This window comes from Aphelocoma coerulescens, chromosome 2 (genome assembly GCF_041296385.1).
Source record: "Aphelocoma coerulescens isolate FSJ_1873_10779 chromosome 2, UR_Acoe_1.0, whole genome shotgun sequence".
NCBI lineage: Eukaryota > Metazoa > Chordata > Aves > Passeriformes > Corvidae > Aphelocoma > Aphelocoma coerulescens.
In genome coordinates, this window is record NC_091015.1 from 142,644,388 (window position 1) to 142,666,460 (window position 22,073).

Sequence of the window (22,073 nt, forward strand, 5' to 3'; positions counted from 1 at the left end):
GTTACAATAAACAACGTTTTTTAATAGTGATGGCATTATCAACTTCAGATTTATGGATAATGCAGTTTTTTACTTATCAAAATAATTGTTGGAGTAAAACAAAGTTTCCACACAAATTCCACATCAGCTATAAGATGTTTGCACTCATGCATGCACACACCCACAGAGAGATACCATCCTTTGTTGTCGGTGGGGGACAAATGCTAATCCTAGGAGTTCAGGTATTAATCTGGGATTGATAAAAACTGTCCAGTTTTACTGAATCTTCAATGAGGAGGTGGGAAAATCTCAATTACAGACTTTTTCAAACATCTTCAGCATTTAGGTGCATGAAGGTTGAGGAATGGATAATATGTTCTTGTGTGTTTAGCAATGGTTCTTTGGTTTCCTAAAGTGGTTTTTTTTTTGCCTGTTTCAGAATACTCAGAGCTTCTAGCAAAACATGATTAAAAAAAAAAAAAAAGAGGCTAGGTTCTTTTACACAAGTATCTGTATTTGAGTATGTTTTTGCACATGCATATTTATGTGTATAAATGTATTTTGATTTTTATTTCACAGTAAATACTGTACTGTTAGAGGTACTGAACATTTCATCAAAACTAAGCAGCACCTGACTGCTGAGTAGCTCTCACTGTAGCTGTAAGGATTCCTGTCCACTTCTGACTACTGAAAGTAAGGAAAGATCTGTGTTGTGAAACACTTGGCAGATATACACACCTCAGTTATGATGTCCTTGAACTGCACTTCAAAGTTAAAAAACAGAGATAACCAAAAACACAAACCAAAAAAAGAAAAAATAAATGATGTTTAGAGGTTTAATCTAATGGACAGAAGTAAGATTACCTGTCTTTTAAAAGTGTATGTTTTTAATGAATGGGCAGGGCAAAGAATAAGTATGCCAGGAGTACTTATAAGTGAGGGTCTGTCTCAAACTAAGACATTCTTTCCTTCTCTTTCTTGTTTCTTTTTGCCTTTGCAGTGCTATGGGACACAGTTATGAGCATCAGCTGAATGTCACTCAGTAGAATTAACTGTGATGCATTTGTCCTTGTGCCAGTCTACCTGTTGCATTTGGAAGCAATCTCATTTTTCTAAAGCTGTTTTGGATGGAAAATGCTTCAGTTTTAGTTGCCTTAGTCTAAACAATAAAATGTAAATTAATTTCTATTTTAAAAAATGGAAATATTTTAAAATATATTTATTTTTATTGCTTACTGCAGAACAGTGATTGGGAAGACACTTCACCCATATGATGGATCTTGCATTTCAACTTAAATTTCTTTGCCATACAGAGATACAGAAAACTTACAGGAAAGCTTACAGTGTCTTTGTTCCATATCAGTCAAGGCATTTAAAAGCCTGAACATTTGAAGCTCTTCCATGTCCTTATCCCTTTGTGTCTGAGCACTTTGTATCGTACACAAGGTGCATGACATTATTACCAGAACAAATGTTGGTGAACTGTCTGTGCTGAGAGAGCCTTTGCTGAGTGGACAGCCAAGAGTAGAAAGGACTAGCTTTGAAAAAGAATGATTGTCACAAGAATTTTTGGCACTTCCATGTGAAGCCGATACCCTGCAGTCCCTCACTGCACTTTGAGCTTATTACTCTTAAGTTTGAGGTTTCAGCCTACAGAGAGAGTCTGTGTATGTTTCCAGTAGGACTTATTGCTACCTGATGTTCTGCATTTGCTACATAAATAAGCTCTTTACTGTAATTTAGAAGACAAAATGTTGGTGGAGTAAGACAAGTCTTCTAGCATGAGCTTTGCTGAGGTCTTAATGCCTTCCGCCTGTGGCCAGAACAGCTCCCCCCAGGAGAGACAAGGCTGCTCTCCCGGGTTTGGCAGGGAGATGCCTGCTCTGCTGGGCACTTCTTGCTCAGATTAGCATAGCCCAGCCTATATCACACACACACCCAGTAATACCTCATTTTGCCACTGGAATGAGGCCAAAAGCACAAGCATTACAGGGATATAAAGCGGGAAGTTACTGGAAAGAATCACAAACTAACGTGAGACTAGACCAAATTTTTGCAAACAGCAGAAAATGTAATCTTTTTTGTAGAGAGTTCTTGCATTTAATGTAGCTGTTTATATGATTGAAGCGCTTAATAAGTGTTTTCATTGAGTATAGTTACAGAACAGCTGCAGAAATCTTAAGTGCTTCTGTTCATTTTTTTTTTCTCTGTAGTTTTGGAACTGAAAAATCTCAGAAGAAAACTGGAGGCTGACACAGATCAGGGTGATTCCTCAACTGTGCACTCTCCTGACAGAGGCACTGCTTTTGTGGGGTAGGAACGATGACAGGGGGAAAAAGGAAAAGAAGCACAGTCTGGAGGAAGATCCAGGCTGTTCGCTTTGAAGATATCAAAACCTGGTGTATGAGAAGGCTGCCTATCTTGAAATGGGTGCCTGTCTACAACTGGAAGGAAAATTTGGTTCCTGATACAGTGTCTGGGATGATGTTAGCCATCCAACAGGTGACTCAAGGTACAGTTAACTCATTTCAGATTAGTATTTTAAGTTTTTCTGATCATATCTAATGTTGATTGGATCAAAATAAAAATATAAGGAAAAATATATATCCTTAACTCATGTATAGAATGGATGTGCGAATGTGGATAGAAATGCATTGTGTTATTGTAGTTAAATTCTGAGGAACTTTACTATTTATCCCATACCTTGACAATTTTTCAAACATTTAATATGGAAGGTGAGAGAGCAGTAACTCTATTCATACAGGATATGGTTATATACAATGTTTTATCAGTTAAATGACCACTTTTTTCTCTATTTCACATGGAAAACAAAATATAACTAAATGATAATTGCACTGTAAGATATGCTATTCTGGAAGAAATAAATGCATGATGCTATTACCTGCAAAATTCCAAAACACAGCAGGAAAAATTCACAACTTTCTGTGCATAAAGAATGTTCCTGCCAGAGACATTACCCAGGGAGAGGATCTGTGGCATCCATAGCTTGTGTGCTGATTTCATGCTGTGTTGCATTACCTACCACACCTCTTTTCAAGAAGCAATACAAAGTAGGGGTGGAGCTAGACTCCATTTTACAGCTTAAAAAAAATAAGAAAGGATAAAAAAAGAAGGAAAAGGAAAAGCTCTTCAAACCCTGCACAATGACCTGCAGAAAGCTTAAGTTCCAGTCATCTTGCTTAGTAAAGTGATTGCTACTAGGAAATAAATGCTTTTGTCAGTTTTTGCTGTGTCTTTGATAGTGTCACCTTCTTATGACATTATATTATATTTGTCTCAGACAAATCACAGCTTCTTATCTCGGATGAACTTTAGCACCTTCCTTCATTTCAATGACATGTATTGTTTCTTAACAATCTTCCATATTAGGTATGCTTAACTATCATTCATGTTAAATTATAAACACTCCTTTAATTGAGTTATGCTGGAGCTGGAAACAAATGATTTGTGTAAGTATTTGTGCTTTTAAAGTAATTAGGAACATCTGCATTGGCATGATTTAACTTTAAGAACCTTAATACTGCAAAGTACCTAATTTCACTGGTATGTGTGTATACAACAATTGTAATTAAAATGGTGCTAATAGCACTATGTTGAAATTCATAAAAAATGCCACATTAAACAGCATTTCTGCAGTGTTGATAGTTTTAGCCAGGATTTTCGTGTTTGAGTCTTGTACCAAGAAGTCGTTTAATGTAACAGATAAATTTACAAAGATCCAGTGAAGACAAAAAATACAGGTTTGTGTTTTCTAGATTATTTTTAAATTCTCTAGAAACAATATTATCCTTATTTTATGCTGTTTAAAAAGAAATTGATTGAAACCCTTTCCTCCTGCTGATCTGTTTTTTCTTTCTCTGCTTGCTGCTTCTCAAGATTTCAGAATTATTTTAGGGGATGAAATAGGAGGAGGGTTAGAGACAGAAGCATTTCATCTTGTTTGTGGTGCTTTAATTTGAATGCAAGATATTAGCTCTTTCCCTAGTGTTGTAAGCATTCCAGTTACCAGAACTATCCTGATATTTCCACAGAAAGACTTCATGCATGAAAAAATGTTCCATTTGTTATATAGCACAAAGCAAAAAACCCACATATTTTGAGAGGTCCTATTGTGACTGTTTCCTTCCACCCACAAGATAAACCAAGAAATTTTGTAATGAAACGAAAGGCAGAAATTCTAATAATAGCCGGAAAAAAAGGCAACCTGTGATAATTGACTTGTTGAGCACAGGTTTAAGCAAATTCAAGTATAAGGAAATAAACTTGAGTTATGAAAGTATTTGGAAAAATGTACAGCTGTATTTGTATGCAACAGTTTTCTGGGTGATGAAAGCTGCAAACTCCAGAGTAGAGAGCAGTCCAGTAGGTTGAAAATAATTAAGAAAGGCCTTCCAAATGAGCTGCATTTTTCACAATTTCCTTCTGTGGGATTTCTTACTCACCTGGCATTGGTCATATTCAGACTATTCAGGTTGGCAGCTGCTCCAATCTGGTGTAATGTGTTTGTCTTCCATCTTCTAATCTAAATTTTAGATAAATTTGCTGTTTTCCCTTTGTATAGTGAGGAAGAAAAGATGAAAGTTGCTGTCCTTACTGTGTCATAGTGAAAGCAACAAAACTGGGCTGGGGGAGAGGAGACCAAGGAGTGTAGCAAGATGGGAAGGAAAGACATGGGATTATCATGATGTGCTGCTTGGCATTTGTGATGAAAGAGTCATTGCTGAAACCAAAGAGTCATCCTGCAGTGTTCCTACAGTTGTTTCATTGTATGCTAAAAATGACAAATAAATATTAATTCAGGAGCCCCAAAATTCACTGCTGAACTCTTACGTCCTGTTTACCTATTGAGACAAGACCTTTATTGTCTCTGTAAGTTTCCTCTAGTTTTAGAGTCCTTTATCTAGTCCCACAGAATATGGAGAAAGAAGTGTCACAGATAGTTATATTTCTAAATATTTTATGAAAATATCATGTAGGAACAAGACTCTACAAGTTCTAACAAAAAAAAACCCTTTCAAATACACCAGTTGGTGGAAAGGCTCAGCTGGACTTTCAGTCTCAGACTACAAAGTCAGTCAGCCACAAGTCAAAACCAGTAAAGGAAATCAGGCTTCATCAGTTCCAGCTATTTAATATTAGTTCCAAATATAATTTAATAATGCTGACATAGAATCCTTATTCTTGCTTTGATACCTAAGGTTGAAAAAATAATCTTTCCATCTAAAATGAATGTCATGATCCAGTCTTGAATTTTGCTATATGCTGTAATAGGAAGTTAAGAAATTTGAGCTTTTATGTTTTAGTAATCACTACATAATTTGTCTCAAAAATTTCTCAAAAATCTGTTATTGATGGAACAGAACAAGATGTCTCTAAATTAACAAAATAAATCCCTAATTTTCTTTTTGGATTAGCATTCATTGCTCTCTTCCCTTTCCCTTTAAAACTTATTAATAACCCCATCAACAGTGATTCTATGAAGAGTCTTCTTTCCGCTTAATTCTGTATCCCTCATCCTTGCAAATAAATTCAATTCCTAGATCCCTGTAGATGTCCCATAAATGCCTAATCTTTTTTTTCCTTTCCAAATTGAAATGGAAAACAAAGGGTCTGCAGTGCAGGTAAGTACTTCACAGCAAGCTGCTTTTGTATTCTTCACTGGTCAATGAAGACTTAGTTTGTAAGAGTTAATGAACATTAATTTATTAGAGAGCATCCAAAGGAGGGTAACAAGGATGGTGAAGAGTCTTGATGGGAAACTGAATGAGGAGCAGCTAAGGTCACTTGGTCTGTTCAGCTTGGAGAAGAGGAGACCTCAACATCCTCATGAGGGGAGGTGGAGAGGCAGGTACTGATCTCTTCTCTCTGGTGACCAGTAACAGGACTTTAGGAAACTGAGGAGGGGTTTAGGTTGGATATCAGGGAATGATTCTTCACCCAGAGGGTGGTTGGGAATGGAACAGGCTCCCCAGGGCAGTGGTCACAGCACCAAGCCTGACAGCATTCAAGAAGCATGTGGACAACACTCTCAGGATCATGGTGTGACTCTTGGGGTGTCCTGTGCAGGGCCAGGAGTTGGACTGGACAATCTTTGTAGATCCCTTCCCACTCAGCTTATTCTGTGATTCTATGCTTGTGAGAGGTGGTGAATGACTGCGTTTACATCACTTTTTTTCTTTTCTTTCATTCACTTATTAAGTTGTCTATCTTGACTGACAAGTTTTCTCACTTTTGCTTTTCTGATTCTCTCCTTCATCCTTTGAGGAGGAGTGAGTGAGTGAGTGAGTGGCTGACTGGGTACTTAACTGCTGGCTAGAATCAACCCACCACAGGCGTGATTCATCTGACTAAATCTAACCATCTGCTTTGTTAAGGTTGATTAATTATATTAATAAGATTTCCTCTGAGTGTAACGGGATTGGCTCAGATGTAGACACTGATGAGGCAGACATCAAAGTTTAGGTGTCTTAACCATGATATCCATGGCAGTGTGGGTAATAAGCAATTCGTGTTTAACATGGCTAAAGGCAGGTCTTACTGCTGTCTTTTCTGTAATTCATCCATTGACCTGTCACAATAATAACAGAGTTATTTGTGGTTTTTTCATGTGACATGGTCACCCCATACTCATATAAGAAGAATACTTTGTTCAGCCTGGGTCTGATTTTTTCTTGGTTTCCTTACATGGTAAAATTAAGGTGCATTTTGATGCAGTCTTTCCATGTAGCTAGATTTCATATAACTGTCATCATGTTTTTTCTGTAGCCTTCTGAATATGTGCTATAGTCCCATCATATCTCTTCAGAATGCAGCTGCTTAGCCTATTTTCACAGTGGTAACTTTTATTGCACCAAGCAAATTATTCATCTTTACTTTCAAGGCCTTTAATAGGTGATCTTTCCTGACATTGTTTATTCATTACCAAGCTCTTGGTCCATCTATCATTAATCCACTTTGTTATCCTTCTTCATTCAGTCTTGTCTTTTCAAACAAATAGCTTTGTGCCTCAGGATTTCAATTTTGAAGTCTTTATTGGTTGGCAGTCATACCTCAGTATTTTGCTATTAGAATGTGGGGTTTGTGGTTTGCTTTTTGCTCATTTGTTTGGTTTTATTTCCTGGGCAGAACTGCACACTGCTCACAAAGGCTGGCATATAAAAAGCAAGTAGTTAGTACCATGACCCATCAATAAGCTTCCCTGAATGTCCCTGAATGTAACAGAAATAAAGCCAAGTTTTCATGAAAAAGTTTATAAAACAGACCCTCTGTCATGCAGCTGAGTTAATTGCCAGAGGAATTATTCCCTAAGTTAGTCTGCTTGAATATATATTTTAGTGTATGTAACTTATTTATGTTCTCTATACAGGTAGGGGACACAAATGTGTCTGAAGCATTTTGGTCATGACATGCTGTGAAAATTAAGTGCTCTGCATAACACCTGAAGTTGCCTTACTCTTTCTGGATGTAAATTCCTAATGTAGGTACCTAACTTCAGATGACATCAACCCTTCTCCCCAAGCTTTTTCCGAGATCTCTCTTGAGGTTTTGATAATTATAAACCTCATTTTCAAGCCATTAATGACCAGAGAGGGTCCTTCTTACACAAATATATGACTTAAATTCTATTTTTTGGTAATTTTCTGGGTGATGATAATACTTATACCTTGCACTTTTCATTATAACAATTTAGAGCTCCTTACACTGTCCAATAATAGAAAAATATATAGGTAGGGAAATTAGACACACAAAAATGCTTTTGCTTGAAACAGAGAAATTACTTATGCAATACTACATTGAGAGTTTATGGTGTGAAGAATTCAGGTTTCAGTAGTTTGCTACTGATCTGAATATCCAACATTGCAGCTGAGTTAGACCCTTCCAAAAAACCCCAAACCTACAAATGTTTTTCCATCCTTCAAAAAGATGAGCACAAAACAAAGGCATGATACATTCTACTGAAGTATTTGATCTGAATGGAAGCCTCAACGCAAAATTAGAACTTTGAAACTTCAGTTTGCTGAAGGATGATGACTTTGCCATGTGGGAGATGGTCAAGCACATGGATATATAACTGATATCAAACAGAGAAAATGAAACACATTCAGACTGAAGGCTGAGATGGGTAATCGCCATCTCAGGATTCTGAAAAACTAGATGGGTGTCATTGTGGATCTGGTAAGATGTGCCCTAGATGATTCTGTCAAATTTGGAATTATATTCTATGGTTGCTAGTGAGCTTAATGTTGTACCCCAGTTACAAGTCTGTATTGCAGATAAGGGACTGGACCAGATGCAAGCCATAGAGTTGTATATCTCTTTAGTAATAATAATAATAATAATAATAATAATAATAATAATAATAATGATAATGCAAAAATATATACATGTAGAGCAATAAAGGATAGCAGAGTGATTGATTCAGCTCTGCAATTCTGAAGCAGGACTCTAGGACAGCTGGTGGGTTTTGCTTCAGATTTATGTATGGATTCTAAAGACAAATCTGCTGCTGCTCTCAATTAGAGTTGGTTTTAATGATGTGTTGGAAAATGATCACCCTATTTGAAAAAAACATGGGCTGCTGTGTGAGTTAGGAGGTGCAAAGTTAGGAGGTGCAAAGAAGCTGATGACCACTGTTAGTGCTGTCTGTTGATCCATTATCACAAATATACTGTGTTGTTTCGGTTGCCTCTGTTCATGGAAGATGATCTCAGCAGAATAAAAGGCTAGGAGAAGGAGAAGAAAAACAGAGATTATATTTGGGAGAAAACTTAAATGGCTCAGACAGGTTAATTAAAAACTGGAAGGTTTTTTCCTTATCAGGAAAGGCTTTTAAATTAAAAGACAGTTGCAGCACATGGAGAAATGAAAACAAAGTAACATGAATATGTTTTGATTTAAAACTGGAAGTAGTTCTAAAAATATTGCATTCAAATACTGGGGTAAGAAGATGGATCTCCTTATCACATAATTCCATTCACAGATGTGCTAAATTCCATGTTTGGCTGAGGGGGAGCAGACCACAAGGGAGGGTCTTCATAATTTTATGCTCCCTTCCAATATCTGCTGCTGCTCAAAAAAGTTTTGAACTTGTGTGTATCTATTAAAAAGTTAAGACAAATGTGTGGGAGTTTCAAAACTAAAATACTGCCACTGTATTTCTGATTCAATCTTTTCTTGCTAAGTTTGTGGATTCATAAACATTATTCTGTTTCTTTTGAAATAAACATTTGTCTGTGTGCTATATTGCATGTACTCAAAAGCTGCCTATTGGAAGCATGAGGGTGTAAAGTTTGGACTTTCAAATTTATCAGATTGAAGTGATGTCAGTGTTTGTAGTCTAAAAAACAATATTTTTTTTTGTTGGCAGCTAGTTCAGGAGTATGCTTCATATAGAATTCATATATACATTTGCTGCCTTTCCTATGACCTATCATGAACAAGAAATGCTTTGGCTCAAGCGGATTTTGGTGGGCTGTTTTTTTGGAGGGTGGAGGGCCCTTGAGACATATTTCCTCTAAAAGTTAAATATGTAGATGGCATCTGATGAAATCAGTATTGTTATTTCTGCCAACTTCTTTTTTTTTTTTTCATTCTTCAAGCCCAATAATAACTCACTGAGTCTTGGTGTGGTTTGTATGTTTTAATTAAAGTTAATTTAATCTGGAGCTGGATTTATTGCTGAACAACTAATTCCTTAACACTGGCTGGAGACCTTGACATTAAAAAAAATTAACTATACTGCTTTTCTTCATTCCAGAATGGGTGCCCAGTGTTTTGGAAGGCACGATGCCAAAAACTTATATAATTTTTTTTTTCTTAGCTTTTCATGGAGGAACCCCAGCTGTGTCTTCTCAAGGGTGATAGTTGCCGGGGGTTTATTTCAGGCTCTGATCATAAATGTAGACATAAATATACTCTGAGCTGACTAACTGGAGCTAATAATTTTATTAAGGGGTAAAGCTGCCTTGTAAATATACATCTGGCTTACAAATAACGTGTAGATGAAATCGAATAAGCACCTTCGGAAACAGAGCCAGAAAAACCTCCTGCAGAATGCATTGGAGAGTCCATGTAGTCCATGATTTGTGGAAAAGAGTGTCCAGTTGAACTCTGTTATAGTTCTCCCATGCAAAGAATAATGATGTAAGCTGAATATGAAATTTGACATGTTAGTGAGTAAATGTGGGACAATGTTTCATACTTTACAGTCTTCCAGCAGAGGAGAAAGGCACTTAGGCTGCTGTGCATGCAATGTTTTATTTCTAGTGCCTATAAAATTCTTCCAAGTTACACATGTGCTAATACAGACCTGTCTAACAGACTGCTAGAAATGTGAATTCAGTCTCTGGATGACCTCTGACTCCTCTGGGGCCTCATGTCCAGGTACACTCTGCTGTACATACATCTTTGTATGACCAGATGAGCTGTGCGGATCCCTGTGCCTTGGGGTGCCTGAGCACCATGGACAGAGACTGAGAAACCCAGGAGATGTTGATTCTTGAAGGAAGAAATGACGCCACATATAATCTTCCAGATCATAAAACTGTTAGTGTTCAGATCCTTGGCCACCAATTTGCCAAAATGAATGCCCTTTTCATGGATTTCAGAAAGTCCAGTTCATCCGGATTAAGGCCTGTAATCACTCATGATAGGTTTTTGTTTCTCCACAGCATTGATGCTTCTCAAAATATTACCTCATAGTTACTTGCTTGCCAGAAACTTCTTATACTTCATTTTCTGTTTATTCTTACTGAAATACAGAGAGATTTACCTATAATCCACTTTCAAAATGCTTCGTTGATTCTGGAGATGGCCAAATTTTTCAGGTATTATGTCTGACTGGTGGATAATAGCTCATAGAACTCACTGTAAAACAATTTAAAGAATCTCTGTGGTGTTCAGATATTGTGTCAAATTTGTCCTAAAGAGGTCTTAATGTTTCATCTCATATTGTCTGTCAAGACTGATAGCTTTTCTTGAGGAGCTCTATTAAAAGAAAACACTCAAAATTTTTAATGTCAGTTTTGTATGTGTCTAAACTCTATTATGTACAGAAGGGTCAAGCTGTCTTGCATAATGAAATCATAAGTGGGTCCTGCCATCCACTTGTTTCTTGTAAGATAATGCTTGCATATTTTCCTTTTGAACATTTAAGATACAAATGTCAGGATCTGGAGAACTGTAAAGTGGCAGAATAGAACAGTGTTTTCTCAAACCTACCTTGGATGTAGTTGTCAGATGGTACATTGGGAGAGCTGCATTTCAGAGTCTGAAATACTGTGAATTCAGGTACTATGGCTAACAGAGCTGAGGTGCTTAACTCTCACCAGGCTGAAGGAGTCAGTTGCATGGGAAGGAACTGCACTGAAGCATCCTCCATAAAAGAGGGTGCTTGCCAAATCAACATTGTGCGGTCTCTGAAAGATTTATGGTTCATTTTTGAGGATCTGTCCTTCCATTTTGTCTTTACATTCTTCATTTGCCTCAGGCTTGAAATGACAGAAGAACCAAGGAATGATTTTAAGCTCTGGGTACTTTGTCACAAAGTAAGTCAGACAGAAGGTACAATCTACTTGTGTAGGCCCAGCAAATGGGGCCATTATGTAACAGAGGTCTTGCAAGCATGAATGTGCATTGAGAGAACTGATACTGTGCTTCCCAGGTTTTGGAGGTAAATGACACTATTTCCAAAGGATCATTTTGTGTTAAGAGCTTTTGCAAAATAGCCATTGTCAAAGAACCCTCCAGAACTGTAGGTTTGTGTAGGAAAACTGTTATGAAATATAATACTAACTTTTTTTTCCTGTGGTGGGTTGTTTTTTTCTTCAATAGAAGTTAGCTATCCTGGAGTTAGAAATTAAAGCCTGGGATACAACTCATTAGTTGTCTAATTTGTTAGTTCTCCAAGAAGCATTGATAGGAGACTCATTAAATGTGTGTCAATTCTACATTTTAGGGCATCCTCAGAAATATCTTTCTTACTGCATAGTTCAGCTTAGTGAAAAAATATAGAAATTGTATTTTTCTGAAGCATCAGAGAGTGACCACACTGCAGATAGCATTTTTGAGTGGGATAAGATGAACTAGTGTCATTTCGGGTTCCATAAACCTGGGTCTGACCAGCTTAGTATAACCACATTTAAGAGTAAAAGGTTACAATTACAGAAAGTTATTTGAATATACAGTCTATCAGAAAAACTTTTAAAATATATCGCTTTTTACAGTAAATACTAAATGCTACTAATGTTGATGCTCCTCAAATTAATTATAGGCTTAGTACTTTTCCTGCTTCTTCAATTAATTTCTGCTTTGTACCTAGTATTTCCAAAAGACATGGTAGAACTTTCCTCAGAATAGATGTATGTGTCAGGAGCATATTTCCAGATGCAGAAAATTGTTAACAAGTTGACCATACTCTGGTGATTCACAGCTCTTTTTCCTATGCAAATTATTTTTTTATTGCTGTACTTTTGGCACTAGTCTAATCAGCAGGAACTACCAACCTAAACTGAGACTCTTCTCCTGTGGTCAGAGATGGCCTTGTTTCTCTTTGTATCAAGCTTGTTATTTTGTAGTTACTTGCATTTGACACTGATTAACAGCGGGGAACATCTCTTGCTTTTCAGAGTGGTGTGCCAGAGGATTGTTAAGCACCTGGTGCTAGTCACAGGTCATGGTTTTCAGTGAAAGTGTGTCCCACAATGTTATCTTATGATAAGGAGGTAGTTAAACAAGCAATATCAGTGTACTGTATCCAAACTTACTGTTCAATATTTGTTTGCATTTCTTTTCATGGAATTTGTATTCTTATATGAAAACCTTAATGTCACTGCCATGGGGGCTTCTCCATGTTACCAGTGAAGATTATGTGAGATCCTTACTTTATGATCTATTTCTTTTAAGTATTACTGTTTGGAATGAAAAAATAATGTTTCCTGTCTTTTGACAGGAAAGCTCTTGAGCACATGGAATGCATTGCAGTGAAGTTTAATATGAAAATTAATGAAATAAGCTGAAGTATACTACTGATTACATCTTGAAAAAGTATTTTAACCTTTAGAACATTTTATGCCTAATCAGAAAGCCTGAAGTCTTTACTAATTCTGTTTTATAATGGCTGTCTGTTCTTACACACTTCGGTAAGTGACATGCTTCAGTAATGGGAGTAAAAACCTAATGAACAGAGCCAGGACTCAAGTCAAAGGCTTGAGTCTCAAGTCAACTCAAAGTCAAATTTTAGCTCTGTCCTGATTGCCATGACCTCACCATGAGAACAATGACACACTGCTTCTAGAAACTTAATATAAAAGAATGTGAAAGGTCTAAGCATGAAATGGAGAGCAACAAGAGCTGAATTTAAGTTCAGACTATCTGCCTGTAAACAAGTGATATTTATCAGCAGCAGATAATCTGGATTTATAACCATAACCAGGATTTACAGGCTGTTCCCAAAAACCTTCTAAAGTACGTAGCTTGCTCAGCATTCAGTACTGAAACTTGTGTATTTCCCTTATGCTTGTCCACACAGGCAGGTAACTTCATTTCAATTATGTTGCTATAATTAAAATGAGACTGAAGTTATACTGATTCTTCTGATTCCTTTACTTTTTGGAGAGTAAAATAAATTAGCCTTGCATAATGCTTTATTGAAATGTTGGAATATCTGTGTGAGTAGTATTCAACTAATGAATTAGTTCCAAATTTTTTGTTTCCTTTTGGTTTTGTTCATAAAATGGTTATAATGGAAGAGCTTTCCAGCGTTAAACAAGCTTTAAAACATTCTTTCTCCTATTCTCTACTTCCCCCCCTCCTCCATGCTCAATTTTGTCTGGACAGGGTCATGCAGTTCTCTCCTGTGCTGTTTTTATTCTCCTCAGGCACACCCTTCTGTGTTGCTCTTGGGTCAGACTCTCCTTCTACCTCTATTGATCATGTGAACATAGATATCACACTACAATTTCAAAGATCTTTTTGGTTTATGATAATGCTGTGCTAAGAGAAAAATGGAGAAGTGGCTATCAGTAGATGCACTAATTGCACTAGATGAATTGGCTGAAAAGCAACCAAGTCCATTTCTGTTTAAAAGAAGTTTAAACACATTAAAATATCTCATTTCCAAGTCATAATTGATAGTGCTACTTTGCTGAGCACAATGTGGATGAAAATGATTCATGTAGGATTCATCTCAGCAAAATCTGCATTGTGAGGTTTTTCTAAGAGCACATGAACTGCTTCACTGAGAACTTGACACTTCTGATCTTTTGGCATTTTCTTGCCTCCCCCCACCATGTGCACTTTGTTACAGACTCAAATGAAAATTTAAGAAGGAGATTTTGAATAAAAATATTCAGAACTGCCTCTGAAAGCCCATAAACAAAGACATTCTTTGGCACTCTCCATATTGTTAAAGCCCCATAACACCAACATTTCAGGTAAAGAATGCTTTCTGGAGCAGTTAGGAAGGCTTGGTGAGAACAATTAATCCTACACATTTAGTTTTCTTTGGAGATCTCAAATGTACACAGAAGGCAACTCCATTCCACAGATCTGAATCACCTCTGTCCCAGACCACACATGGTCATTCTCCCAGTGCACACACGTCTGTCCTAGGCTTGTGAGAACACTCAGGTTGAAGGGGAATTTCAGAAAGGCATCTTGTGTGTTACACAGGCCAGTCCTTTCTTCCAGACTGCATGATTCCCCAAAATTAATGGAGCAACTGTGCAGGGCAAGTTCTCCTTCTTAGTTTCCAGTAGTAAGAGCTGTGAAATGGCAGTAGAGCCTGCAGATCTGAAGCACAGTCTGGGGAGTCTCCTTCTGATGACTTACAAGAAGTCAGTGCAGTGTGACTTGCTATCTTAGGTATCCTGAGTTGAAGAGCAACCAAATCTGCTGCTTTGCAGGAGTGTCTCTGTTGAAAGATGAGTTCTTGTCGTATTCCAAGATTTTCTAAGAAAAGGATGGATGCTGTCCTCTATAGCTAAGCGATGAAGGTAATTAGTAAGTCTATAAAGTTAAACCCTAACCAATTCAGTTTGTTCTCCATCTCAACATGAAAGTCAAATACTTTCTGCTTCTGAACTGACAGCTTTACATGATGAAAGAAATGTTAATATTTAAAGGCTTAAAAACCCCAGGCACCTAAAGAGGATGGACTCTGGAATATTTTTTTGTTTAAGAAATTAGAAGAAAGCAGACTGAAGGGGCTCCATCCAAACCAAAATTACAGGTTTTGAAGTATTTGTAAGAAATAACCATCCCATTGCCTGGAGACCTGGCAATCTCAAACCCATGTTTGTGAGGGTGGGGGTGAAACAATGCTGCCTCCTCCTGTGAGGCCTGGCTATTAAAAGAGGTTTGGAACCACTGATGGAGGCAACTTGGACACATGGTAGGATATGGGGATTTTGATGATGAAATGAAAAACCTTCCACAGTTCTTTCTGATCCTTATTTTACAGTAGTTCACTTGTAATGTAGGTTTTAATAAATGAAGATGATTTTTTCCTGCTCTTAATAAAACTGTAGACATTTCCTCATAAAAATAAAAAACAACGAAGTGAACAGAACAGTTTTATCTTCATACAGTGAAGTAATTCTATTTAACTTTCTATAGGGCTGGCCTTTGCTATTCTGTCTTCAGTCCATCCAGTTTTTGGTTTATATGGATCTTTCTTCCCTGTCATTGTCTATGCCATATTTGGAATGGGACGTCATGTTGCAACAGGTAAGTGTCTGTCTGTTAAAATATTTTTCAAAAATAAGGACCCGGATGCTGAAATTTATATTAGTTTAAAGGTCAATGGAAGGAAAATTACCTATGATTAAACAGAAATAAAGTGTTTTTGTGCTTCTCTTTACAACTTTTTTTTTTCACTTTAAGTACTTTAAAGAGCCTCATTAAGAATATATTGGAGTTACTCCATATATTGGAGTTACTCCTGCCATTATAATTTAATATTGCACTGACACTTCCTTTGTAAATGTAATTTACTAAGAGCTTTTGTATTTTAACTCTGCTTTAGAAATCTGCTTCAGGCTAAGAGTTTAACAAAGGGCTCTGCCAACAAAATGTATGCAAATGGAAATGAAAAATGTTTGAGTGCATCTTAAACCACAGAAAACACACACTGCTTCTTACCTGTCTAAAACACAAATCCTGCATTTCTCAGGGGGAAAAAAACCCAAAAAACTACTTTCTGAGCCCATTACCTGCCATTGTATTAAAGCTAGAGACTCTCCCAATGAGGACTCTTGTCCTCTGCCAGAGTAGTCAGGTAGATAGTGAAAGGTGCTGCCTGGCTGATCTGCTGGTAGTTATGAGTTACAGGTTTACCCTCAGCAGAGCCTCAGCAGCTGGAGAATTGAATGGTTTTGTTCTCCTAATAGGTTGATGAATGCTCTGTTTCTGAGCCCAAAGAAATCAAATTATGGAGGGAAGCTGGAAATACTACTCATTAGATTGAACCCCAAATTCTTTGCTGTGCAGAAGTGGGCACTTGATGGCCCCTAAAGTTTGCAAGAAGTATGAGACAGACCCAGTAGCAACACACAGCATGTCTGGGTAAAGGGAACCTGTGGCTGTCAGAAGCTTTAAGCAGGGAGGAGGTATCTCTTCCTTGAAGAGGAGAAAATCTCCTGAAAGGGGGAAAGATAGTTCTGGGTAATCACAGTCAAAATGAACTCTGCAGAGTCTGATTGCACAAGTGTATGCAATGTTTTAGTAAGAAGATAGCAACACATTTTGAGCACCCTTTTTTATCTAAAATATTCAGATAAATTATAAAAAAATAAAATTCTGAACAGCTATAAATTGTCTTAGAGAAAAAGGAAAGCTGAAAGTTTGTATTCCCTTGATGCACAGAAAGTATTTAAGCCTTTTGATATCCAAAAAGGATCTGTGGGTGTGTTAGTGTCTTAATATGTATGAGTAAGGGACTGTACTCAACTCATGTTAAAAAGGAAGCATTCCAAAAAAAGGTGAAAATTTAGAATCTGGGAAATGAATTTTACTCTTGAATAGAGACAGATTAGTATACTCATTAAAACTTTAGCCTATTTTAAAAAGCTGTTTCAAAACTGAAAAATTTAGCAGTGTATTGTCAGAAGTTTGTTGGTGCAAGATTATTAGGAAGACAAGAATCCATCATATGTAGGAAAGTAGATAAGTAAGCATCTGGCTGACATAAATTCTAGCAATGAAAACAGATGATAGAATAGGTAAGCAGAAGCTCTTAAGTCTGACGTTTTATCCTTGGGAGGGAATACTGTTCAGAAAATGACTTACTGAGTTCCACAGCTTCATGTCTGCAGATTTCTGCATGGTCCTTGGTGTGGAAACCCATTCCATTCATAGGTCTCTACTTCAAAATTTAACCTCATTCAAAAAAAGGTAACAAAAGTTTCCTTGCACTGATGGAATTTTTTTAATTAATAAATTTGTGTGACATATATTGTTGATCCTTTCAGTAGAAAGGTCTCATGCACTTGTTCCACCAGCCTCAGTTAAGGCATCATGGTGTGTAGCTGAGTGTGTAGGAGCTATACTGCCTGCCTCAAATGCTCCATAATTCCTTATGTACATTGGAGACAATCACTTACCAGAATCTTCTGTAAGATCTGTGATGCTCTCCATATGTACACAGGCTGTAAAAGTGCCCTTTGTTAGTGAAGGCAGTCATGTTAATATGAAATGGAAAATCCATCAATGGCCCTGTTCTGTCAACTTTTATTCATTTGAAATGCCTCTTCTTTGAAATAGCTGATCTACTTCAAAAGATTTCCCACCTGAGCAACAAACACCTACACCTTTTTCATGACTTATTTTAAAATATAATTGATTTTGAACCATCCTGTCAGACAGCTTTGTCTGTCGTAGTAACACATACAAGTCTTTGATTTAAGATAGAATTTTATGTGAGCTCTTTTCAGATTTAATTTTATGTAAACTGTTGTTTTTTTTTTTTGGGGGGGGGGGGGGGGGTAAGGGAGAGGGGTAAGTAAAAATAAGAGAACAGCCAAAAGGAAAAAAAAGAAATCTGAAAAGAAAAATATTTAAAACTATCCTGGGTGTTTCTTGAAAAAAATATATTTTAGGCCTAGATAAAAAAAGGGAATGTGATCAAAAAAACCACCCCTTCATGGTTCAAGGGCAAAATTAAAGGGACTGTAATGGGTAACAGTTTGGCACTTGAAAAATTTTAGCTTGGCTAAATGAGGTGGGCAGAAAAGCCATGAAATGTGATGGGTCAAACTTATGCAGGAGTATTAAAAGGCTAAAAGAATTTGAAGAATTCTACAGAGAGTATGATCAAACTGATAGTTAGAAGTTCTATAAATACAGCAAAATCAGGACAATGAGAAGTACATTGATAGGACACCTTTCTGACAAAGGGGTCACAGGGACATTCTGTGGCAAGGCCACAGGATTATCAACTTGCCAGTATAATTTTGCAGAGTAGTTAGAAGGTCTCTGCAGGGAGTCCTGGGAACTGCAGACCTGTTGATAACAAAAATAAAAATACTGAATCATAGAATCTTACAACCATAGAATGGCTAGGGTTGGAAGGAACCTTAAAGATACAACCCCTCTGCCATGGTCAGGGACACTTTCCACTAGATCAAGTTGCTCAGAGCCCCTTCCAACCTGGCTTTGAACACTCCCAGGGATGGGACAAAAAAAGATGTGTATAATCAGACCCTGCTGGAAAGTAATTAATGTGAAAATCCTACCTCACTACCTCCTAGACTACTGTATGAATGTCAACAAGCACATGGAGAAGGGATATACTTTGAGTATAAGATATCGGAATGGTCAAACAGCTACTGATAAGGTTCCATACCAAAGTTTACTAAAGAAACCAAGTTGCCCTTGTGATAGAAGGAAAGTCCTTTTATTAATTATTAGCAGGTTGAAGGATATGAAGCAAAAGGCTGGACCCCATGGTCATTTTTCAGGGTGGCAGTATCCCTGGTGGGTTCCCAAGGAATTCATGCTGTGAGGTTTACTCTATGAAGGCCAAGGTGAGGGTAGGACTGTGTTCACCAGGTCCTGCAGCGGTAGAAAAAAGGCGAGTTCAAAGAGAATTCGCTTTAAAAGACTTCTAAAGTATTGATTAAAGAAAACAGTACAGCAGATGGTGAACTTCTGGAACCTGCTCTCAGAGGACACTATGGAGGGAGATATACAAGCTGGCTCAGACAAGCCTTTGACAAATTCATGAATTCTAGTCCACAAACAAAATCAAAAAATGCGAGCTAAGGAAGAACTTCTCTATCACAACAGCTATGGATGCTGGCAATAAGGGCAATGGCCTGCAGAAAACAGCCAGGCCTGTGTGCTTTCCCCAGGTAACAGCTCTGATTGTCACAGCTGGAGGCAGAGTACTGGGCAAGATGGGCCATTGGTCGGACATAGCAAGATATTTCTTATGCTCTAATAGCTCTGCATGTTTGTGTCTTTCAATGTTGAATTGTCATCCTCATTTATCTTTGTGTTATTAAAAATGCTTTACCTCTCTCAGCAAATAAATGTTTTTCTCATAATTTGCCTCCATTTATTAGAGTGCTAGGTACTATTTAATGGGCTAGGTGCTATATATAGTGGGAATTAATTGCCCTAGAAATTTGAGTGGTGAACACTTGGGATTCTCAGACAAATAGCTGCTTGATCACATCCAGGGTGAGTTAAAAGCATTTCTGATAACTTGAAATCATTGTAAATTGTCGTATTTGAATCTCTTTTGTAAACCTGTCTAAATGAATGTGCTAAAAAAAAAGGATTTATATTTAATTTGCCTGTATAAATGGTATTTTATGGGAAGAAATGTGTGTTACATAGAAAAATTACCTTAAAAATTGTTCTTATGATGACAGGAATATACAAAATGGCACTTTTACTCATAATGGCTATTTTGGAAAAGAGACCATGAGTGATGAATACAGACAGATATACAATTATTGGTGATTAATGTGTGGCTTTTTTTGCAGGAACTTTTGCTTTAACTTCCTTAATATCTGCCAATGCAGTTGAACGCCTTGTTCCTTCTGTCAGAGCTAATTTCACTGTAAACAATAATTCCGGAATTCTGGGTTTGTCGGAATTTGAAATGCAGAGGATTGGAGTTGCAGCAGCAGTTTCATTTTTAGGAGGAATCATTCAGGTTGGTGGTGATCACATTTTTTGTATGCCACTGATGTTCTGCCTTTGCAACAGCTGTGACATTTGTAATACTTTTTTTACTTCTCTGAGAAGAACTTATGGAAACATCTGGTTCAATGGTCATAAATGATGAAATTAATGTGCTTTAAGAATTTGCTACTCCTTTGTTGAGATGTAGTAATTATCTGTATACATGCTCCTAATGTGTTACAATATGAAGCAAAACCACATTCAGTCAGCTCTAATATAACGCTCACTTGCAGTTGGTGTCCCCTTTCCTTCTCCTTCAGAAGCAAACATGAATCAGCTCCTGGTAAGCACTGACATATTCCTGAGGCTTTCTGTTGCCCTTGGCTTGAAAAGAAACACTATACAATATCCAATAATTAAAAACAGTAGGGAAAACTTTAAATTCTCTTTGGAGTTCACACACCCATCATTAAAGTGAAATAGTAAAACAGATGTCTTCAAATGATTCCCTAAAGTTTATTCAAATGATCAGAGGTCTTTTAAATTTCTTCTTTTTTCTTATTCTGGCCACAAGGGCCAAGTTCCTTTATCCATTGCCAGTTGCTTAGGTCTTCAAAGAAGGCTTCCCTCTTTTCTTGTAAATATTAAAATAGAAGAAATGTTCCAGCTTGCAATATTGCAACAACTCCTGGGAAGCCCAGACCCCTCCACTTGGTGCTTTGGATGCCTCTACCATGCAGAGGAGGAGCAAAGGAGCCCATAATGGGATCTTCAGTAGCCTGTGTGCTTGGCAGGAACTGGGGCGCATACTTAATGCTAGTCACCAGGAAATATCAAGAAGCATTGTTATTTCTGTTGCATTTTTATAATTCTTTTATTGGTTTATGACCAGGATTCTTTTAGTGGATTATGGCTTGGGGTAGGACCATGAGGGACAGCCTGCAGACAGCACGGAAAGCAGAGCTGATGCAGATTGCGCTGTGCCTGCACGTGCTGTCCCAGTGCACCAGTATGTGAAGCACAGCACCGCATCTTATGCAGGGTGCTTGCAACAGCAGAGCATGAATGCAGATCTTCATGCAGGAGACCTGTGCTCACTGGAAATCTACATCATCCTCAGAGAGGCCAAAATGCCTCACACAGGAAGTTGGTGCCTGCATTCATTTGATCTCACTTCAAAATCCAGTGCAGAAATTATTTTGCTTGGTGGCTGTAGAATCCCATTAGATGTGTAAGTTCTCTAGACCTCTTACTCTTTCATCCTGAAAAGTTCTGCTTTTTCGTATGACTTCAATTGCATCAGCTGATTTATCTCAGCCTATGTCCTGTTTAATCCTGACTGGAATGAGAAGAACTACAAAATCCTCCCTGCATCTTCAGAGCAGGTCTGGTAGGGAACTGTGCCACGTGCATGGACTCCTCTCTCGGGTCAACAATGTCACTTGCAATAGAATCATATTAACACAGGTGGTGCTTGTCGTGCTGGCACTAGTCCTTTCTGTGTGTTTAATGGTTGCAGACTAGAGTAAAATACTTATTTCCTAAAGAAGTGCCTTGAAGCTATTAATACTGTGATACGCAGGTGAAAGTCTGGATCAAGGCTGAGATTAAACTTTGCCATCTTCCCAGGTGCTGTTAAGTGTGGGAATCTATGTTTCTCATCATGATTCCAGTCTCCGAACAAACAGTTGCTGCAAACCCCAGAGAAGGTGACAGGGCACATTATGCTCTTAATGGAGAGCTAAGTCAGTCACCTTCTTCTATTTATCAGATTAGATTAGAAATTAATTAATAGCCTGGAGTTAATGTATATTCTGGGACAGGAAGTATTTGAGGCAACAGCTTTTCATTGAAGACATCCTGAAATACAAAAAGAAGTTGTATTTTCAGTTTAGTTATTATTTGGGATGGTACTGCTATGGGAAGGGAGCAGACCTGGGTTA

The 22,073-nt window shown here is 37.5% G+C and overlaps 1 protein-coding gene across 1 annotated transcript in view; it reads left to right on the forward strand.

The window, feature by feature from the left end:
* Nucleotides 1-22,073, forward strand: part of SLC26A7 (solute carrier family 26 member 7) — a 77,057-nt gene that overhangs the window by 5,046 nt on the left and 49,938 nt on the right. The window contains exons 2-4 of the mRNA XM_069005082.1: nt 2,193-2,491; nt 15,616-15,726; nt 19,989-20,161. Of these exons, the coding sequence (XP_068861183.1) occupies nt 2,302-2,491; nt 15,616-15,726; nt 19,989-20,161 (474 nt within the window). The 5' untranslated portion in view covers nt 2,193-2,301. The remainder of the gene's footprint in view (nt 1-2,192; nt 2,492-15,615; nt 15,727-19,988; nt 20,162-22,073) is intronic.